We start from the raw sequence: 20492 nt of genomic DNA on the forward strand, positions 1-20492 counted from the left end.
AGGCTGCCTGAGCAGCGACCCCGAGGAGGTGAAGACGGAGCCTCGTGCAGCGCGGCCTCGCCCCGCCCCCTCGGCCCCGCCCCTTCGACCACGCCCCCTTCGGCCACGCCCCCTTCCAGGACCGACCAGAAGGTTCCCGGCTCCAGCCCACGTGTCCCTTCTGTCACCTTTGTCCCACTTGCCTCTCTCCGGCTCGTCGCGTGACCCAGCGGCAGACGGGGCTGCTCCAACAGCAGAGATCCCCTTCTCTGCCAGCAGCCAGCGCTACGCGCCATAGTGACCCATTCCATGTCACTACACATGTTAAACGATGTGACGTGTCTAAGTGTGCATATGTGCATACATTACACACACATCCAATTGTTTATGTTTTAGATTGTTTATATGTGTGTGTGCACCTACTTGGTGTCTACATATGTGTATATTGCAGTGCAAATTACATACATACATATACACTGGAGCTTTGGAATCCACCTTATTTAAATGTTCACTGGTGATACTTGCGCTTTAGCTGCGTGTGTAATGCTGGTGCGCGTGTGTTTACACACCAGCCTACTTGTACAAGTGTTCACACGTGCACTTGTGAATGTGTGTACACATGTCCTTGTGTATGAAAATGTACACACACTCACGCATGCTCACACACATTCACTAACAAACACTGACACTCCTATAGAACACAGGAGAGGAGGAACTCCTCGTTCGAGATTCCTCGACCCGAGCTCGCCTCGTCTCCCCAGCACTCAAAGTCCCGACACCACCCCTGACCCTGCCCCCCAAACCCACCCAGACTCTGCCCCCCAAACCCACCCTGACCCTGCCCCCCAAACCCACCCACACCCTGCCCCCAAAACCCACCCACACCCTGCCCCCCAAACCCACCCAGACTTTGCCCCCCAAACCCACCCAGACTCTGCCCCCCAAACCCACCCACACCCTGCCCCCCAAACCCACCCAGACTTTGCCCCCCAAACCCACCCAGACCGTACCCCCAGCCCCGGCCCTGCCCCCGAAGGTGCTGCCCCTGGGCAGGCGGTTCCGTCCCATCGGGGCAGACTCCGGGTGCGGAGTGGAGGGCGACGAGGCAGGGGACGCCCTCTACTCCACGGTTCGCGGGTTCCGCCGGCCGCTGCCCCGCGTCCCGCCCGCTCGGCAGGTGCGACCCGGCGCGGCGCGGGCCGGCACGGCACGGCGCGGTGTGACCCGGCGCGGCGCGACCCGGCGCAGCGCGGCGCGGGCCAGCGTGCGTCGTTACTCCCCCGGTGGGGGCCCCTCGGGACTCGGTGGCTCTGGGGGAGAGGGGTGGTCACAGTGGGCGCGTCGGGGACACCGAAACGGTATCTGTGGGGCACCACGGTGGCAAGATGTTAACGACCTCGCCTGGTGTACAGGAAGCCGTGGGTTCGATCCCGACCCTCGCCATGATCGCGTGGATCTCTCTCTGGGTCCTCCGGAAGCCGCCGCTTCGTTGAGATTCTGAAAAAGAGGAGCCACGCAGCTCAGTGGGCCTTAGCTGCTAAAATAAAAATGGTTTTTAGTTTCGTGTTTCTTGTGCACGTGCAGCCCTCATGTCGATCCACTGCTGAACGAGGAGTGCCTTCTCACGCCGTGCAGGTCAACAGACTGAACACCAAGAGCAGTTCTAAATAAATTTGATTTCATTTTGACTTAAAACTTTCGTGACTGCGGGAATTCATATTCTTTGGTTCTTTCGGTAAAGCCACGTAGATAGAAAAATATAATAATACAAAAAAAGAAAATAAAACACAAGCGATCGTTATCAGGTTAACCCCCTTTTCCTGATGACGACTGCTTGTGTTGCGATGGAAACGTGGTTTTTATAATTTTTATTTAATTTATTTATTATTGTTGTATTTTTCTATGTACGTGACTTTACCGAAAGAACCAAAGAATATGAAATTAGTTTTCAATTTTGATTAAAAGTGCACAGCTCCAGTGGCTTCCAAATATCCCGACAACTTCTCCACGTCCACAGTGGCTCCTCTCCATACAAACACAACATTCTGCCTTGTCCCCCTGTGCTAACGTTCTGTTTCATCTTTCTCCCACGCCTGTCTCACACTCCCCACGCCTGTCCCACACTTCCCACGCCTGTCCCACACTCCCCACGATGCATGTGGAGTGCTGCCTCTCACGTGGACGTTTTCCCCTACCTCCCCACCCACCTGCCCTCGTGTGATTTTCCTACCAATGACAAATGTCATGTTTCCCGGACGCATGCGGATATAACAAACACGTGGTCAATCCTTGTCGTGATCCTCCTGCAACCGTAAACCCGATCCCCACGATGCATCGAGGGGCCACAGGCAACTCCCCCGGTTAAGGGAGAAGAGGAGCAAGAGAAGCGTGAAGAGGAAGAAGAGGAGGAGGCCCACAGTGACCCGGCAGTGGTGGGCATCACGGGCCCTTGTGACGTCACAGGCCGTGCGACCTCCAAGGCGACCAATCGCGTGAGAGACGACGACGACAGTGGAGATGGCGCGGGGGCGACTCTGAGGGCAGCACGGCACGCGGCCGCGGCGCGGAGTGCGGAAGACGTCGATCTGCTGAGCCCCAGTGACGGGGGCCTCGCCCCCCCGGGCAGCTCCCGGCCAAAGAGTCCCTGGGCAGTGTTCGATCCCTACGACACCCTGGAGGTATTTGGCTGCCAGTGTGTTTGTGTGCGTGACGAACGCGGGGAGCGGTCGTGTAGCAGCAGTTCGTGTACTGGGTTATGAACCCGGCAACCCGAGTTCAATTCCCGATTATGGCCACCAACACCGGTGACGATTATCTGAACCGGTCCTGGGACTCCCCTAGGTTGACTCAGCCTCAAATAAGTACCTGGTGCGGTGTGTAAATATGAGCACAAGAGAGACAAAGGTGACCGGGCGTGGTGCTGGCCACCCACCCCCTCGTGTGCTGTGCCGCCCTGCATAGGTGCTGCTGCTATTCGCTAACAGCACCTTCGCAACAATCTGTGAAACGGCTGCACGGGGAGTCTTTGTCTTCGTGTCACAGCCGGTGGGGTCGTGCACTTGGCTACGAATCCTGGCCACGGAAAACAGCAGTGACGACTGCTGTATATCTACACCAGTTCTGGGCCTCCCCTAGGTCGACCCAGCCTGAAATAACTACCTGGTGCGGTGTGTAAAATTCAGCACTGGGGAGACAAAGGCGGCCGTGCGTGGTGTTGTCCACACCACCGCTTTGTGTGCTGTGTCGTCCTTAATAAGTGCTTGCTAACATCACTTGCCCCTAAAGCCTTTGGAAATATGGGGGATGTTTGTATACGTCCAATGGTATCAATTGTTAATGCGTCTCAGATGAGGAAAACAATCTGATTATTAAGGACCGTCAATATTTTCGTATGTTCGGGTCATTTAGCCGCACTGATTCGCGATGTTGTGGGCAGGCACTCCCAATCGAGCTGAGGAGCTCGGCGCACTGCAGGGGCCCTTGAAGACCCTCAATATTAGTACCGTGCGTAGCCAACCGCGCTCACTACCTCGCCTGGTGTGCAGGAGGTCGTGGGTTCAATCCCGACCCTGACGCCTGTATATTTGGAGTTTGCGTGTCTCTCTCTCCCCGTGGTGGCGTGGATCTTTCTCCAGGTCCTCCGGTTTTCCCCTCCACATTTAGAATCAACACCAGCACGCGTTCAGAGTGTTTGGCTGCTATAATTGTCCACATGATAAGCCACTTCGCTGCGCTACCGTCTGGATGGGCAGGTCGCTGCTGATAAAGAGCTCCGTGGCTCAGTGGGGGCCTCTCCTGGCAGAACACAAGTTGGGTGTTAGTTTAGCTCGAGTTGGAATCTTATGTAGATGCCCTCTTCGACACGGCCGTCGTGCCGTGCCTCCTCCGGCGTGACAGCCGTGCCAATGAGCACCGCCGACCCCCCTCGCCCCCGGGTGGAGGGCGACATTCACGGGGACACGGGGGGGGGGGGGGAGCCGAGTCGGCCGCACCGGGAGATCGATTGCAGTGGAAAAGCAAAACAAGGTCGCCGCAACGATTCCCGATGGCGATGGTCGCGCGCTCTGCTGCTGCTGCGCCCTCCGCGTGCGTTAGTCGAGGCCCGAGGGCAATGGCTGCCCTTCAAATATTGGAGAGAAACACAAACGCAACGCATTCGTCAATAACACCGCTGTGTGTGGCCTTAAAAGTGTCTATGTCAATAACGGGGGATGATTCGAGCAATTATCTTATTGTGCATGATGGCAGCAGCAGCGATGTGGTTCAGGAGTTCGATGCCAATGTCGAGATCTGCTGCTGCTGTCACGACGAGAGGCCTTGAGCAGGGAGAGAGTTCGTCTCCTGCTGCTGTTCCTCCTCCTCCTGCTGCTGTTCCTGCTGCTGCTGTCACGACGAGAGGCCTTGAGCAGGGAGAGAGTTCGTCTCTTGCCGCTGTTCCTCCCCTCCTGCTGCTGCTACGTTGATGGAGCGCAGAGCGCAGTGGGGTCACTGTGGCGGTCACTCGTGTGGGTGCCATGTTCACAGTCGCACTGCTGTGGCTTGTCTACATAATGGACCTCTATGGGTCTCTGTGTGTCTCTATTGGTCTCTATGTATCTCTATGTGTCTCTATGTATCTCTGTGTATCTCTATGGGTCTCTAGGTGTATCTATGTGTCTCTATGTATCTCTATGGGTTTCTATGTATATCTATGTATCCATGTATCTCTTTGGGTCTCTGTGAGCCTCTGTACCGTTGTGTGTCTATGAGTTTATTGTACGGGTCCGTAGTTTGGGTTGCGTGGCCACAATCGCACTCCATTCGGTTTGCGTCTTTAATTGTCGCATTCACGAAGGAGACGTGCGCATCGGCCTGCTGACGATGTTCCGATGAATTGGTCGACGCTTCCCCCGCTGTCTTCAGCGGCGAATGGAACAGGCAAGAGGCGGGGGGTGTTTGCGTCTCGAATGAGGAGTTCATCCCGGACGTCCGCGTCGCTCCAAGTGTAGTGGCCCCTCGGGACTCGGGCAGTTCTTCATCGCACGGAGAGAGAGAGAGAGACCCATGGGTAGTAAGAGTTGGAGTAAACATTGCATAATCATCTAGTGCAGGGTAGTCACAACTCCAGTCCTCCTGGCACCACCACCACCACCATGCTCCTCCGTCTTTCCGCGTTTACCAAATTACTCCTCCCCATTGACATACAACGTGACTCGCCTCGCGCGACACGCGCATGATGAGTGTTAAGCACGCCCCGTGTAACACGCTAAGCAATGACCGCTGCTTTCGTTAAGAGGACTGATTCAAATTAAGATTGAGATCTCGGTGCGTGTACGCGTGTGTGTGTACGCGTGTTCCGTGTGCGTGTACGCGTGTACGCGTGTGCGCGTGTTCCGTGTGCGCGTGTACGCGTGTGTGTGTACGCGTGTTCCACGCGACGCAGACAGCGGACAACGTTCAGAGACCCACAGTTCTTAAATAAACTATCTGAAAGTAATTATCATGATAGCAATATAAATAAAAGACATGATGAATAGAAGTGAGGCTCAAAAAGTAAACAAAACGGACCAAACCGGTAACAGTACAAACCACGCGGCGAAACGTGGCCAACAATATTTGACTCCTGGGATGGAATCACGGGACCCCTGGGATGGCGTCGTGACAACGACAGCAGCGTGGATTCAAACAATCGTGACAACAAAACCACGAAGATTCAGAATGGCCAACCCCTGCCTGGCCAACTGACTGCGTGACAATGCGACTGATTTAACGCGGCTTGCCTCACTGCTGTGTCTGACACACGCGTGCACACACACACACACGTGTACACACACACGTGTGCACACACACGTGTGCACACACACACGCAGGATCATGACAAGGAATATGTTGGCTTTGCCACACTCCCCAACCAAGTTCACCGCAAGTCCGTGAAGAAAGGCTTCGAGTTCACGCTGATGGTGGCCGGTAGGTCGTCCTCCTGCTTCTCCTCCCAGCTGCTCTCCGGGCGCTGGGTGGGGGGCGAGTGGGGGGCGAGTGGGGGGCGGACGGACGGGCGGGAATGTCGGGATCGATGGAAGTGACTTGAGGCTCGGGATGAGTTTGGGATTCACAACATTTCGGTTTTGTCCGAATTTAAACGACAATTTCAGGTAATTAACGAAGTCAACGAGCAGTCAACGCGCGTCTGTAGCATGTTTCAGACTTGATGCCTTGCAATATTCACTCCTGCTCCCCCCTGCTCCCCCCTGCTCCCCCCGCTCATCGATGCCCACCCTCTGCTCCTCCCTCCTCCTCTGGCCCCTGCTCCCCTCTGCTCCCCCCTCTCTTCTGGCCCCTGCTCCCCCTTGCTCCCCTCTGCTCCCCTCTGCTTCTCCCTCTCGTCTGGCCCCTGCTCCCCTCTGCTCCCCTCTGCTCCCCCCTGCTCCCCCTTGCTCCCCTCTGCTCCCCTCTGCTTCTCCCTCTCGTCTGGCCCCTGCTCCCCTCTGCTCCCCTCTGCTCCCCCCTGCTCCCCCCTGCTCCCCCCTGCTCCCCTCTGCTCCCCTCTGCTTCTCCCTCTCGTCTGGCCCCTGCTCCCCTCTGCTCCCCCCTGCTCCCCTCTGCTCCCCTCTGCTCCCCCCCTCTCTTCTGGCCCCTGCTCCGCAGGCGAGTCGGGCTTGGGGAAGTCGACCCTCATCAACAGCCTCTTCCTCACCGACCTCTACCACGAGCGCGTGCTGCTGCCCGCTGACGGCAAGAGACGCCACCGCACACAGACAAAGCTTCCCCATATAGCCTCCGGACAGACTGCTGGGGCAAGTGCTGTTAGCGAGTAGTACCTGTGAAGGCCGGCACGGCACACACGGTGGGTGGCCAACACCAAAACCGGCCGCCTTCGTCTCCCTAGTGGTGATGTTTACACGCCTCACTGGGTACTCGTTTGAGGCTGAGTCGACCTAGGGGAGGCCCAGGACCGTTTCAGATAATCCTCACTGGTGTTGACCGTGAGCGGGAATCGAACTTGTCGCCGGGTTCATAGCGCAGTGCGCTAACCGCTACACATGTAAACGCACGCACACACGTGCACACGCACGCACACACGTGCACACGCACGCACACACGTGCACATGCGAACACACAACAAATACGGGAGCTGAACAGTTCCTAAATAAGCTCCCGTACGGCACGTGGAAGGAAACGTCGGACATCGTGCCGAACAAAGTAGCAGAGGCGTTCTGATCCGCACCGAGCGCTGTAGTTGGAGGATCCTCACGGATCACCTAGTGGGCTGCCGTCACGAAACTCGCACCTGGGTTGGATTCCCAGGCACGGCTGACATCAGTGGCGGGCGACATCGGAACCGGTCGGTCCCGGTTCCCTCACCACCCTTCCGTCATCAAGCCGCACGGAACAGCGTGACCGTGGTGGTGAAGTATGGTCCACTAATCGGAGATCATTCAATCCCCTTCTGGGATAGTGCTGCTGCTGCTGTCACCGTCCGAGTCTCACCCGCACCTCCGATGAGCGCGGTTGGCCGCGTGGGGCCTCCGCGTGGGGCCTCCGCGTGGGGCCTCTGCGTGGGGCCTCCGTGTGGGGCCTCCGTGTGGGGCCTTCGTGTGGGGCCTCCGCGTGGGGCCTCCGCGTGGGGCCTCCGCGTGGGGCCTCCGTGTGGGGCCTCCGCGTGGGGCCTCCACGTGGGGCCTCCGCGCTGGGCCACTGCGCTCCGTGACGGCGAGGTCTCCTCCACCGCAGAGCGGATCTCGCGCACGGTGGAGATCTTGCGGCGCACCCTGGAGATCGAGGAGAAGGGCGTGCGACTGCGCCTCTCCCTGGTCGACACCCCCGGGTTTGCCGACGCCATCGACAACACGGAGTGGTGAGTTGGGGGTGGTAAGGAGGAGGAGGTGGTGGTGAGGGGACTTAATAATGACACTTTCATTTTATGTAGCGTCACTCATGCCAACAGCATGTCTTGTTGTCCTTCCCCGCACTTCCTGTTAGCATGTTTGGCTTTGCACGGTGCAAAAGAAGTTTAACATACATTCCCGCTCACGGCCAACATCGGCGACGAATGTCCGAGCTGGTCCTGGGCCTCCCCTACGGGGACTCGGCCTTAATCTGAGCGCCTGGTGCGGTGTGTCAAATATCAGCAACGGGGGGAGACAAAGGCGGCCGGGCGTGGTGCCGGTCACCCACCCCTTCGTGCGCCGTGCCAAGCTTCATAGGTGAAACTCGCTAACAGCACTTGCCCCAACGGTCTGTTGAAGGCCACACGGGGGATCTTTGTCTTTGTTTGAGCAGTTGGCAGCCGGTGGTGGAATACGTGGAGGAGCAGTTCGAGTCGTACTTCCGTGAGGAGAGCGGCCTCGACCGCAAGAGCCTGCAGGACACGCGCGTCCACTGCTGCCTCTACTTCATCTCGCCCTACGGGCACGGGTGAGCATGGCTCCTCACGGGGACGGGTGAGCACGGCTCCCTACGGGGATGGGTGAGCATGGTTCCCCACGGGGATGGGTGAGCATGGCTCCCTACGGGGATGGGTGAGCACGGCTCCCCATGGGGATGGGTGAGCATGGCTCCCTACGGGGATGGGTGAGCATGGCTCCCCATGGGGATGGGTGAGCACGGCTCCCCACGGGGATGGGTGAGCACGGCTCCCTACGGGGATGGGTGAGCATGGCTCCCTACGGGGACGGGTGAGCATCGCTCCCCACGGTGATGGGTGAGCACGGCTCCCCATGGGGATGGGTGAGCACGGCTCCCCACGGGGATGGGTGAGCACGGCTCCCCATGGGGATGGGTGAGCACGGCTCCCCACGGGGATGGGTGAGCATGGCTCCCTACGGGGATGGGTGAGCACGGCTCCCTACGGGGACGGGTGAGCACGGCTCCCCACGGGGATGGGTGAGCACGGCTCCCCACGGGGACGGGTGAGCACGGCTCCCTACGGGGACGGGTGAGCACGGCTCCCTACGGGGATGGGTGAGCACGGCTCCCTATGGGGACGGGTGAGCACGGCTCCCTACGGGGACGGGTGAGCACGGCTCCCTACGGGGACGGGTGAGCACGGCTCCCTACGGGGATGGGTGAGCACGGCTCCCTACGGGGATGGGTGAGCATGGCTCCCCACGGGGATGGGTGAGCACGGCTCCCTACGGGGATGGGTGAGCACGGCTCCCCACGGGGACGGGTGAGCACGGCTCCCCACGGGGACGGGTGAGCATGGCTCCCTACGGGGACGGGTGAGCACGGCTCCCTACGGGGATGGGTGAGCACGGCTCCCTACGGCGCTCCCCACGGGGACGGCGCCCGCACTCCCCACGGTAATCGTGGCGGCGGTGTTTGCGGCGGATACGCGACACTTCTTCTGTCACCTCCACTGCCGGGATGAGACCGGTGCCCAGGGCCGCGGGGCTCGTGGTGGCTGTCGTTCACCGTTGCCTTGACCGCTGTCGTTCACCGTTGCCTTGACCACTGTCGTTCACCGTTGCCTTGACCGCTGTCGTTCACCGTTGCTTTGACCGCTGCCGCGCTGTCCCAGGCTGAAGCCGCTGGACGTGGAGTTCATGAAGGCGCTGCACAACAAGGTGAACATCGTCCCCGTCATCGCCAAGGCCGACACGCTCACCATGCGGGAGAGGGAGACGTTCAAACGCAGGGTGATGCCTCGCACCGCCACCATATGGCTCGCTCGCCAGCACCACCACGTCCTCACGCTCGTCCTCACGCTCGCCATGCGGGAGAGGGAGACGCTCAAACGCAGGGTGATGCCTCGCACCGCCATCATATGGCTCGCTCGCCAGCACCACCACGTCCTCACGCTCGTCCTCACGCTCACCATGCGGGAGAGGGAGACGCTCAAACGCAGGGTGATGCCTCGCACCGCCACCATATGGCTCGCTCGCCAGCACCACCACGTCCTCACGCTCGTCCTCACGCTCACCATGCGGGAGAGGGAGACGCTCAAACGCAGGGTGATGCCTCGCACCGCCACCATATGGCTCGCTCGCCAGCACCACCACGTCCTCACGCTCGTCCTCACGCTCGCCATGCGGGAGAGGGAGACGCTCAAACGCAGGGTGATGCCTCGCACGCTCGCTCGCACAATGACAAACATCCCCGTGTAGCCTCTAACAGACGCTTGGGGAAAATGCCGATACCGAGTAGCACCTATGAAGGCCGAGCATGGCGCACGGGGGGGTGGGTGGCCAGCACCACGCCCGGCTGCAATTTCTACACGTGGCACCGGGTACTCATTTGAGACTAGGGGTACTCGTTGAGCGGGAATCGAACCCCTGACTACGTACATAAGACATCTACCCTTGGCGGGCTGTAGGGGCAAGTGCTGTTAGCGAGCACCTGTGAAGGCCGGCACGGCACACGATGGGGTGAGTGGCCAGCACTGCTACACTACCGCTCCCCACATGTGCATGTACACACTCAGACACGTAATTATACACAAACACAGTACTATACATATAGTACTAGCATAAGTACCCGGCGTTGCCCGGGTGAAAAATATATTTCTTAATAACCTTACATATATACACAGATGGGCTGCTACCCCTGCCCCCCCCCCCCCCCCCCAGCGACGATCTCCTGGGCCGCTGTGCAGTAATATGTACGGCCTATAGTGTGGTGGGGTGTCGAGGCCTAGTACCGTGCAGAGCCTCCGGCCTCGCCTAAATTGCCCACTCGGCTGAGGCTGGGTACAGGGGCCGTTACCCCCCCCCCCCCCCCGCGCTACAATAATACTGTCTAATCGCTATAATTTTATTATCTACCGACCCTATAATAGTAATTGCACACATTGTGGTGGGGGGGGAGTGAAGAGGACGTGAAACTTTGATGAATTTACCTCAGAGTCGCGTGTTAATGCGTTCGCATATTTTTAACGGGAATTAAAAATGGCGTCCACCCCGCAGCAAATGCGTCGCTACCCGTTGCCAGGGGCAACCGCCGTCCAATGAAACTGCGTATGGTCCGGCAACACACAAACAGACACACACACAGACAGACAGACACACACACAGACAGACAGACGGACAGACAGGTTTGCGATTTTATATATATAGATATACAGTGGTATACATATAGTATACACACACACCTTGCTCAAGAAACCTGTCAACGTGTATCTATTGTTATTTCACCTTCAATTTTGCAGTTTGTTGCTGGCTGCTTTGGGCCTCTCCTCAGCAACTGTAAATTTGACGACAGAAGTGGGAGTGAGAGCCTCCCCTAACACCCCTAATCACCCCCCCCCCCAGCACCACCCATGACCCCACTCTTCCATCGGATCATGCAGCCGTACGATCGCCCCTTGGTCGATGCCGATGTTCGCCCTCTCCCAGGTGCAAGAGGAGCTGAGTGAAAACGACATCAAGATCTACCAGTTCCCGGAGTGCGACTCGGACGAGGACGAAGAGTTCAAGAGGCAGGACGAGGAGCTGAAGGTGTGTGCCGGGAGGCCGGTGGAGCAATCATCCATCGCCGTCATCGTCGTTATCGTCGTCATCGTCGTCATCGTCGTCATCGTCGTCATCGTCGTTGTAGTCGCCATCCCTCAACGCCTTGCACCACCGAAAATCCGTCTAAACTAAACGATAAACTATTTTTATTTCACCAGGTAAGGCGCACTGAGCTATGTAGCTCTTGTTCAGAAGCGACCTGGCCACAAATGATAGCCCAACGAAGTGGCTTATCACGTGGAAATGTATAGCAGCTAAATATTGATATTTATTCTAAATGTGAAGGGGAAAATGTGGAGGACCCGGAGAGAGATCCACGCAACTACGGGGAGAACACGCAAACTCCAAATATACAGCAGGCGTCAGGGTCGGGATCGAACCCACAACCTCCTGTATACTGGGCGAGGTAGTTAACATCTTGCCACCGTGTCTCATGCCTACGAAGGAATGGAGCTCATTGCTCCGTCTGCGAGCTGTGTGCAACGCAACCCGGCAGTGGGAACAATATCGTAGCCCGGAGTCGCCTGCGTAGGGTTCGCAAAGCGGCACGAACTCTCTCTGCTGAAGCCCTCTCGTCGTGACAGCAGCAGCAGCAGACTCCGACTTTGGCATCGAGCTCCTGAACCACATCGCTGCTGCTGTCGCACGCGAGAGCAGAATGCGGCAGAATGGTGGGAATGGGTTTGGGGAACAAACCTTGACTGTTCTGGAGTGGCTGTGTGTGTAGGTGGGGGGTTAGCTCCACTGCGCTATGAACTCGGCGATCCGACTCAAATGACGACCTGGTGTGGTGTGTAAACATCACAAGGGAGACAAAGGCGGCCACGCGTGGTGCTGGCCACCCACCCCCTCGTGTGCCGTGCCGGCTTTCATAGGCGCTACTTGCTAACAGCACTTGCCCCCAGAGTCTGTTAAGGCTACATGAGAGACCTTTGTCTGTGTGCGTGCGTATTTGCGCGTGTCCCCGTGCTCTCTAGGCCAGCATCCCATTCGCAGTGATTGGTGGCAGCGCGGTTGTGGAGGCTTCAGGGCGCCGGGTGCGCGGCCGCCTCTACCCATGGGGAATCGCCGAGGGTGAGGACGGCGTGGCTCCACACATCTCCAGCGGTGCGAGGGCCGCGGTGCAAGGGTCGCGGTGTGACGGCTGTCGGTTGATGGCCGCGGTGTGACAGATGTGGCTTGGCAGCCTATCCCCGTGTTTCCCCTCTCTGTGCCCCCCCCCTGCCGTGTCCCCTTGCGGAGCAGTGGACAGCAGCGAGCACTGCGACCTGGCGAAGCTGCGCACGATGCTGATCCGCACGCACATGCAGGACCTGAAGGACGTGACGCGCGACCTGCACTACGAGGAGCACCGCGCGCGCTGCATCCAGCACATGACGCGTGTGGCCACGCGCACGCGCAGGTACGCGCTCGGGCACACGCCACGCGCACGCGCTCTAGTACACACGCGCAGGTACGCGCTCTGGTACACACGCGCACGCGCAGGTACGCGATCTGGTACACACGCGCACGCGCAGGTACGTGCTCGGGCACACACGCGCACGCACGTGCTCAGGCACACACGCGCATGTGCGGGCACGCACAGGTACGCACAACCGGTACACGCGCGCATACGCAGGTACCTACACGCACACAGAGGTGGGTACGCGTACGCGCCGGTACACGTAGATGCATATAGACAAAGATTCCCCTTACAGCCTCAATAGACTTTTGAGGCAAGTGCTTAGTGAGCACCGACGACGGCCGGCACGGCCACATTGGGGGTGGGTCGTCAGCACCACGCCCGGCCGCTTTTGTCTTCCTAGTGGCGATGTTCACAGACCGCACCAGGTGCTCATTTGAAGCCGAATCGTAGCTGGTGTTGGCCGTGAGCGGGAGTTGAACTCGGGTCACCGGGTTCGTACCCATGCCTATCATGTCCGCCCCCGCCCTCTCACCCCCCCCCCCCCCGAGGCAGCAAGCTGTCCCGCGAGAGCGTCGTGGACTTCCCCACGCCCATCGTGTCGGGCCTAGCGGGCCGGGCGGACGCGCTCATCCGCGCCAAGGAGCAGGAGGTGAGAGAGGCACAGGGAGGAGCCGCGCGATGGCCGCCCCAGTGAGGGGGGGGGGAGATGCAGGGGGGCTAAGATGCCCCCCCCCCCCTGCTGAAGGCCCCCCCCCCTTTTAATTTGCGAGCCGCGTATTTAAATAACACCACGTGCAGCGGTGGCTGCTCGCCAATGGCAGCGACGCGCACACGGCTGCAAGCGTGCCCCGTTGCACGGATGTCATATGACCCCCACCCCCCATGCCACGATGCATGCACACGTGACCCCCACCCCCCATGCCACGATGCATGCACACGTGACCCCCACCCCCCATGCCACGATGCATGCACAACGCTCTCGGCCTTGTCGAGACCAGCACCAACCCCGGTGCGTGCGTCTTGTGTTGGTGGTCTCCGGCCCGCACGCGTTCTCCTCGCATTGCGATGTTTTTTCTTCATCATTTGGAGAAAGTTTTGCGTTTAAATTAAATCTGCATCCATATATTTACACACACGGACTATATATATACATACACACGCAGCATATACATACTGTCTAGACATGTGTGCAGACTGCGACCAATAGCTGCAAATGCAACATCTATAAGCGACGGGTGTCGCTGGCCGGGCGAGGTTCTGACCACCACGATGCCCGTGCCGGCCTTAATAGGTGCTTGCTAACAGAACTTGCTCCCCACAGTCTCGGGCTATACAATGGCTCATTGTGTGCGCGTGTGTCCACAGCTCGCCCGCATGCAGGAGATGCTGGTTCACATGCAGAACAAGGTTCAGGCCCAGTCGAATCAGTCATCAACATAATCCAGCTGTGTCAGGCGAGGTCCACGATCATTCCGTCTCGTTGCATCAAAACACCCCGAGGATTCTCCCCTGCACTTGTCCAACCGAGTTGCTTGCAACTGCTCACTTAAGCGTGGACCAGGCGCGAGTGGAGCCCAAATCTTCATCTTCCCAAACACCTCCAAAGCCACGGTCGCTGAAAACCAAAACGTGATCGCAAACTCCGTGAACCCCACCGTATTTATTTACCAGTTTTCTCCCAATGCCGAAGAGATCCAATCGCAAATTTCACGCAACTGATGTTCATCACGGTCCCAACGATCTTCAAGTTGTCCATGTTTGCAGGAAAGCAACAACACATCCCCAATCGTCACCCTCCAATCTCAAACCAGTGGGATACTACAAAGTCAAAAGTTCAAGTTTATTGTCTTTAACTAGAATAACTCGAGAGACTAGGATGGAGGAGTCTCGTTTGCAAGCGTGACGACCTGGGCCACCACAACGACAAACGCCATCGAGTCAAATGAAGCAATGAAGCACAGCCAGGAAGAGGGGCCATTGCCCAAAATGTCGCCCATTAGACTTTTTCATTGCCAGGCCATGGTGTTATTGACGAACGTGTTGAGGTTTTTTTGTATTTTTGCACCACTGCTAACGCAGCAGCGTCACCAATCAATGTCTCTTTCATAGACGAATTCAGTTGGGTTTTGGTTAAACGTTCATTGTCCTGGGCCACGGCCTTCACATTTTGCACTCAGCCTGCACGAACATCCGCACGGTCATCTCATAACGGGGGTGTCACTGTGCAAGTGCGTCAGAATGAACGATTGTCGGCATGTTCTGCAAGTTGATTGTGTAACCAGAGTGAGAACTCGAGAACTCGAGACCAAGTTTACTTTGAAGGCGTCGGGGGGGGGGGGGGGCTCACACGGCGTGATTTTCCCCGCACCCCTCCCGATGGACGGCCCTGCCTGCCCCCAAAGTTCATCACCACAGATGTGTCCGGTTGCTTCCCAGAACTCGGATACCACAAGTCCGGTCACGTTTGTGTATCCAGGAGAGGACTCACGAAACCAGGGCATGATCTCAATTTGCCAATTTCGAAAACCGAGGCCAGAAGTGACTAATTTGGGAGTCGTTGCTCCCTACTGACAGACTTTATCCTGGTCGCTTAAGTTCTCACATGCTTAAACAACAATCAACTTAAAGCTTTAAAAAAACGTCTTCTCTCAATAAATCACCGAGTGTGCTGATGACCGCTAGCGTCGCTTGTTCCCCATGCACAGACAGCCGAGCCAATCGTCATCAAGAACTGGCAACACCAACAGCAGCAGCCAGCCAGCCAGTCTGGAATACAGGCAACACACTTCGAGGAGTCGATGAGTGAAGTTCATGGTTCCTGCCAGAGGAATGTGGAATTTCCCCACCAAGGTTTCTGGGGCATGGAACGTATAACGGAGATGGGCGCTGCGTGACACACGTCACCAGTGGCGACACGCGCCGAAACAACTTAAATAGAGAATTCCGAGCTTTAAAAGTGCGCTATATTCAACCTTTTCTAGAGTCCCCAAACCTCCCTTGTAATCACGTTGCATTTACAAACCGCAGCGCTGCTTCAGCCACTCGTGCAGTGGAGCTTACGTCCGGCCCTAGTCCGTGTGAAATCATCAAATAGTCCCCCCTTGGTGGTCAAGTGCAACTCGCATATATCCGACTCGCAGGAGACCGAGGTTTGGACGGCTTTATATACAGGCTGAAAAATCCAGATATGTGAACATCTGTGGCTATGCTACCACACAGCACAAACTGCTTTAAACACGAGACGGTGCTTTCCTGTTAGAAGCAAGCGGCTATAATAACCATGACACTGCCACTTGCTGTCCGTTTCAATTGCATAGAACGTTAAAGATCTGGCAACATCATTCGCAAAAGAGTGGGCCCGTCGCATGCCGGCGTCGGGGTCCAAATTTGTCGTGGGGCAAAGTGTGGGTACTCCCCCCGACACACCGGCAACCATCTGGATTTGCAAGTCTGGAATGCGACTCCCAAACGTTCACGACTTTTCAAACGTCCCTTCTCTTCGTGCGCGCTCCCCTGTGGCGCTCGCCTGTGGCGCTCGTGGGCTCCCTGCGCCGATGTTCCCGGTCGTATTTTACCACAAAACAAATTCCCTGTCCGCCCCAGGCATCGCCGCACCTCGTCAGCGATGAGGTCGTTGGGGTGGCAGCCTTGGGAGCCTGCACAGGTCCCGTTTTGGCCTTTGACCATCACCACCCCCACCACAATAAAGGTTTTTACGGCAGGTCGCATAAATGTCGTTAACCCACCACCACCTGACACGGCCAATTAGTAAGGTTTGTCACGCAATCAAAACGTGTCAATTAGTTACTACTTCAGCACTACCACCACCAAGACAAAGATCCCCCGTATAGCCTTAATAGACTTGGGGCAAGTGCTGTTAGCGAGCGCCTATGAAGATGCACGAGGGGGAGGGTGGTCAACACCACGCCAGGCCGCCTTTGTTTCCCCAGTGGTGATGTTTACACGCTGCACCAGGTTACACAGTTGAGGCCGAGTCGATCTAGGGAAGGCCCAGGATCGGTTCAGATAATCGTCACCGGTGTTGGTACTTGAGTGGGAATCTCGGGTCGCCGCGTTCGTAGAGCAGCATGGTAAACGCTCCACCAGCGCTCCACCAGCGATCCACCACCGCTCCACCACCGCTCTGAAGAAGGCCCATTGCCTGAAAGGTCACCTATTATAGTTTTCTGTTAAGGCCACACAGTGTTGTTATTGACCAATGTGTTGGGAGTTGTATTTTGTTGCTTGTGCACCGCTGCCAACGCAGCAGCAGCAGCCGTCACATCACCAGATATAATTAGTGGAATCTTGAGATGTAGTTGTATTGCGATCCCGCGCACGTGCGCCGCGCTAAGAGGCGGCAGAGGATTTAGGTTTTTGAAGACGTCACGAATCCAGTACTCCGAGGGCTCCCACGGAGATGCTCACGGACTGGCCTGTGGCCTGCGGTTGAGCAGACAAGCAGAGGGGGTGAGAGAAGGATTCACAATGAAACGGTTCGTTTCAATATTCAGTGTCTGTTAGTTATTATAATAAGTCTCGCAATTAGAAATCGGATATTGTACTGCTCTAATGTAAGCTGCATTGCGTTGAATACCCGATAAGTAAGGGCAAATAGATCCCTCTGATAATAAATGTTTATGCTCATGACACAGAATGAATCGCGTGCGTAAAAATCACTTATTTTCCTTTATGCAAATGATATGCAAATGTTACACTTCAAAATGCGTATTTATCGGAGAGGAAACCAATGAGCTATGAAGCTACTTTTCCACCGATGTCCACTGGGGGTGGGTCACTGAATTACATCAACAATACAAATCATGATACGAGTGCAAGATAGCGAAAACTAGTCACTAAAATATATATATAATGCATAGACACACAAATACACACATCCCTGCCGCGCTTGGGGCAAGGCAGCACAACAACGGCCTCAGACCGCACCAAGACCTGGGACTCCTGGGACAAACAGGGCAGATGGGACGTCTCGTGTGCATACACGCACCCTTGCCAAATGGAACGTTTCATCTTTAAGGAGTTATTCAAGCGAAGTAATGGAATAGCAGCAACAACAATAATAATACTCCTCTCCAAGAGAGACGGGAGGAGGAACCGCAGACGAGCCGGCACCAAATTCCCCCGCCAAGCTCTGCGGTCCTCTATATATGAAGGTGTTACCAGCCAATCAACCGGCGTGCACGACATGTGGGAAGAAACCAAAGCACCTGGGGAAACCCCACGCGTGCGAGGGGGAAACCCTCTATCCCTTCTAGACGCAACAGGTGGAGTCCACACTGTGCTGTAGCAGGCGAGCCAGGGTCGGGCTTCCGCTCGACACCCACCAACAAGGAGCTTCGTGACATCTTTGGGAGAGGGGACGGCTTGGCGATCGGGCGTTGGCAGTCCAAATGCTGGTTGGGGGGGGGATTGACTCAGCCCATCATCCCTCCAGGGTCGTTAAAGCGAGCACCACTTTGTATACTCGCTCCCGCCATAGGAACACAGATTGTTCCCGTTGAATGATGACATTATGCATGAATCTCACTTGTATACGTTTGCCGAAACACTCGTGTGTATTAGCGATTAATTTCAGCCTCAAACAGTCCGGAATGCTGCTCCAGCAGAGTGCTGCAATGGTGACACTTGCGCCTCACAAGCAGGCCCAAGGTTCGATGTCCGTCTTCGTGCCTTTCTGTGTTGGAGTTTGTATGTTCTCCCCATTGTGTAGTGTGTGCGTGACTGAGAGTGTGAGTGGAGTTGGTGTGATCTCCCCCTGTTCTACAGAGTTGTATGTAAGTGTTGTGCAGTACAACCACGTGGAGACGAGGAATACTATAAGGGCTGTTGCCGCCTATTAAAACACTCTCACACTCGGCATCCTCCACCAGTGGAGGTGCACACTATCTCGCTCCTTCACCCCGACTCCACCCGGACACCGCTCCCCGACGAGGAGAGAGACCCTCTTCCAGCCGGTCCTTACCCCGTCTCCCCACGACGCCCCCGTCACGGGGTCCCCCTGAAGAACCCTTTGGGTGGCTCCTCCCCCCAGCTCGGCCCTGCCCACGTTCCCGAAAGTGCTTTCCGAAAGCCCCTTGCGTAATCCGTGACGTCATCCGTGGCCCCGCGTGACTCTCAACATATGTATGGGACGCTTTTCATCTATGGGACCAGTGTCAAGATAATGACATTTTCTTTTATAGGCTTTACCGTTCCTGGCAAGAAGACAGGTGTGTTAAAATGTTTCAACACCAAAGTTCAACATACACGCACGTACATGCAAGCCCAGCCCTGACAGCGTTCTGGCAAAGACATCGAGCCAGACGCCAGGCCCCGCTCGTTTGCCCACCTGCCGCGAAGACTTGAGCAGCGTAGCGCGGCAGACGAGCGTGCCGCCGCCCCCCTCACGGCCGCCCCCCCCTCCTGCCCTCGCGCCGCCTCCTTGGCGCTCGCCCTCCCTCTCGAGCAGCACCCGCACGTTGGGCAGGAAGCTCCAGGCCCGGCCCAGGCTCGGCATGGGACGTCTTCCGTCCTCGCGCCAAACCCAGTTCGTCACCTGCGTGGGGATGGACGGCGTGGGGAAGGAGAGGGGAGGTTGCGCCGCCCCGGGGCCCGTCGTGGTTGTGCCGCGCGGCTCATCCGACGCGCGTCTTCACGTCGCGTTGCCGCGCGTCATTCGGCACGATGGCCCGTATTGAACCAGTCGTCCATTCTCGAATAAACGAATGAATGAATGCACTTCCTGCCACTGCGGTGAGACCATTACCAGCACTGCCAACGCGTGCTCCTTAGCGATCGACTTCAGCTCACGGCCGATGTGCATCAGCAACGCCAGTCCTGGGGGTGGCGTTAGGGCGGGAGAGCAGCAGAGCCACAGGGTCAAGGGTAGAAGGAATCACATTGGGCCCGAGATGACCGAGGAAGTGAACCAGGCAAGGTTCAAACGCCACGTGCCGCTGTGACGACAGTGGTATGTGCCGTGGTCGGGAATCGTACCCAGGTGAGAGAAACCGCTGCCCGTTGTGCAACTCAACCGTTAGGACGCGGCACCACGCGTCGGCAGGCACGAGCAGACAGACGGGGACGGACGACGGAGGAAACACGGATGGACAGAGAGACGAGCAAAGACAGATTTAGAACAAATGGACAAGGAGAGACAGATGGGCAAAGTTATGTAAACACAGACAGCTGGAGCAACTGGACAAATGAAGAAGCAGTCTCACGGACAGAGGCACAAGCAGCAGGCATGGGTTGGTGTGAAGCTGCCCCGGGGCTCGTTTATGGTCTCCATGGTGATGAGATGTTAACTACCTGGTCTGGTATACAGGAGGTCGTAAGTTTGATCCCGACCCTAATGCTTATATAGTCTGAGTTTTGCACGTTCTCCCCGTGATCGCGTGGATTTATCTTCGATAATTCCCTCTACATTTATAAATGGTGTAGCGGTGTGGTGTAATGGTGTGGTATAATGGTGTGGCGTAGTGATACGGTGCTGTGGTGTGGTGTAGCGGGAGTAGCTGTGTGCGGTCGCGGTGCCGAGAGAATAGAACAGTTTAAAATGTTTTTGTCATTTGTCTAAAGCGTCCCAAGAAGTGATTTATCTGCAAAACATAACTGGCAGCCACGTGCGTCCTTACCGTCGTGGCGCTCCGTAGTCAGCACCGCGTAAAATCACGTCC

At 57.0% G+C, this 20492-nt stretch overlaps 2 protein-coding genes across 3 annotated transcripts in view; one reads left to right on the forward strand and one right to left on the reverse strand.

Moving 5' to 3' along the window:
• The window catches only part of LOC144945389 (septin-4-like), a 32650-nt gene extending 15177 nt beyond the window's left edge, over window positions 1–17473 (forward strand). Inside the window, exons 1-11 of one of the 2 annotated variants that reach the window (XM_078873892.1) lie at window positions 2635–2657; window positions 5829–5925; window positions 6604–6690; window positions 7690–7813; window positions 8239–8373; window positions 9479–9596; window positions 11292–11393; window positions 12386–12482; window positions 12654–12810; window positions 13366–13462; window positions 14179–17473. In XM_078873892.1, coding sequence (XP_078730018.1) covers window positions 5916–5925; window positions 6604–6690; window positions 7690–7813; window positions 8239–8373; window positions 9479–9596; window positions 11292–11393; window positions 12386–12482; window positions 12654–12810; window positions 13366–13462; window positions 14179–14253 — 1002 coding nt within the window. In that variant the 5' untranslated portion in view covers window positions 2635–2657; window positions 5829–5915 and the 3' untranslated portion in view covers window positions 14254–17473. Of the gene's footprint in view, window positions 1–2634; window positions 2658–5828; window positions 5926–6603; window positions 6691–7689; window positions 7814–8238; window positions 8374–9478; window positions 9597–11291; window positions 11394–12385; window positions 12483–12653; window positions 12811–13365; window positions 13463–14178 lie in introns of those variants that run through there. The other variant, XM_078873891.1, reaches the window with a different exon arrangement.
• The window catches only part of RAD51D (RAD51 paralog D), a 22280-nt gene continuing 16427 nt past the window's right edge, over window positions 14640–20492 (reverse strand). The window contains exons 8-11 of the mRNA XM_078873990.1: window positions 20451–20484; window positions 19580–19650; window positions 19163–19369; window positions 14640–17256 (exon numbers count right to left, since the gene is read on the reverse strand). Of these exons, the coding sequence (XP_078730116.1) occupies window positions 17200–17256; window positions 19163–19369; window positions 19580–19650; window positions 20451–20484 (369 nt within the window). The 3' untranslated portion in view covers window positions 14640–17199. The remainder of the gene's footprint in view (window positions 17257–19162; window positions 19370–19579; window positions 19651–20450; window positions 20485–20492) is intronic.

This window comes from Lampetra fluviatilis, chromosome 37, assembly GCF_964198595.1.
Source record: "Lampetra fluviatilis chromosome 37, kcLamFluv1.1, whole genome shotgun sequence".
Classification (NCBI taxonomy): Eukaryota; Metazoa; Chordata; class Hyperoartia; order Petromyzontiformes; family Petromyzontidae; genus Lampetra; species Lampetra fluviatilis.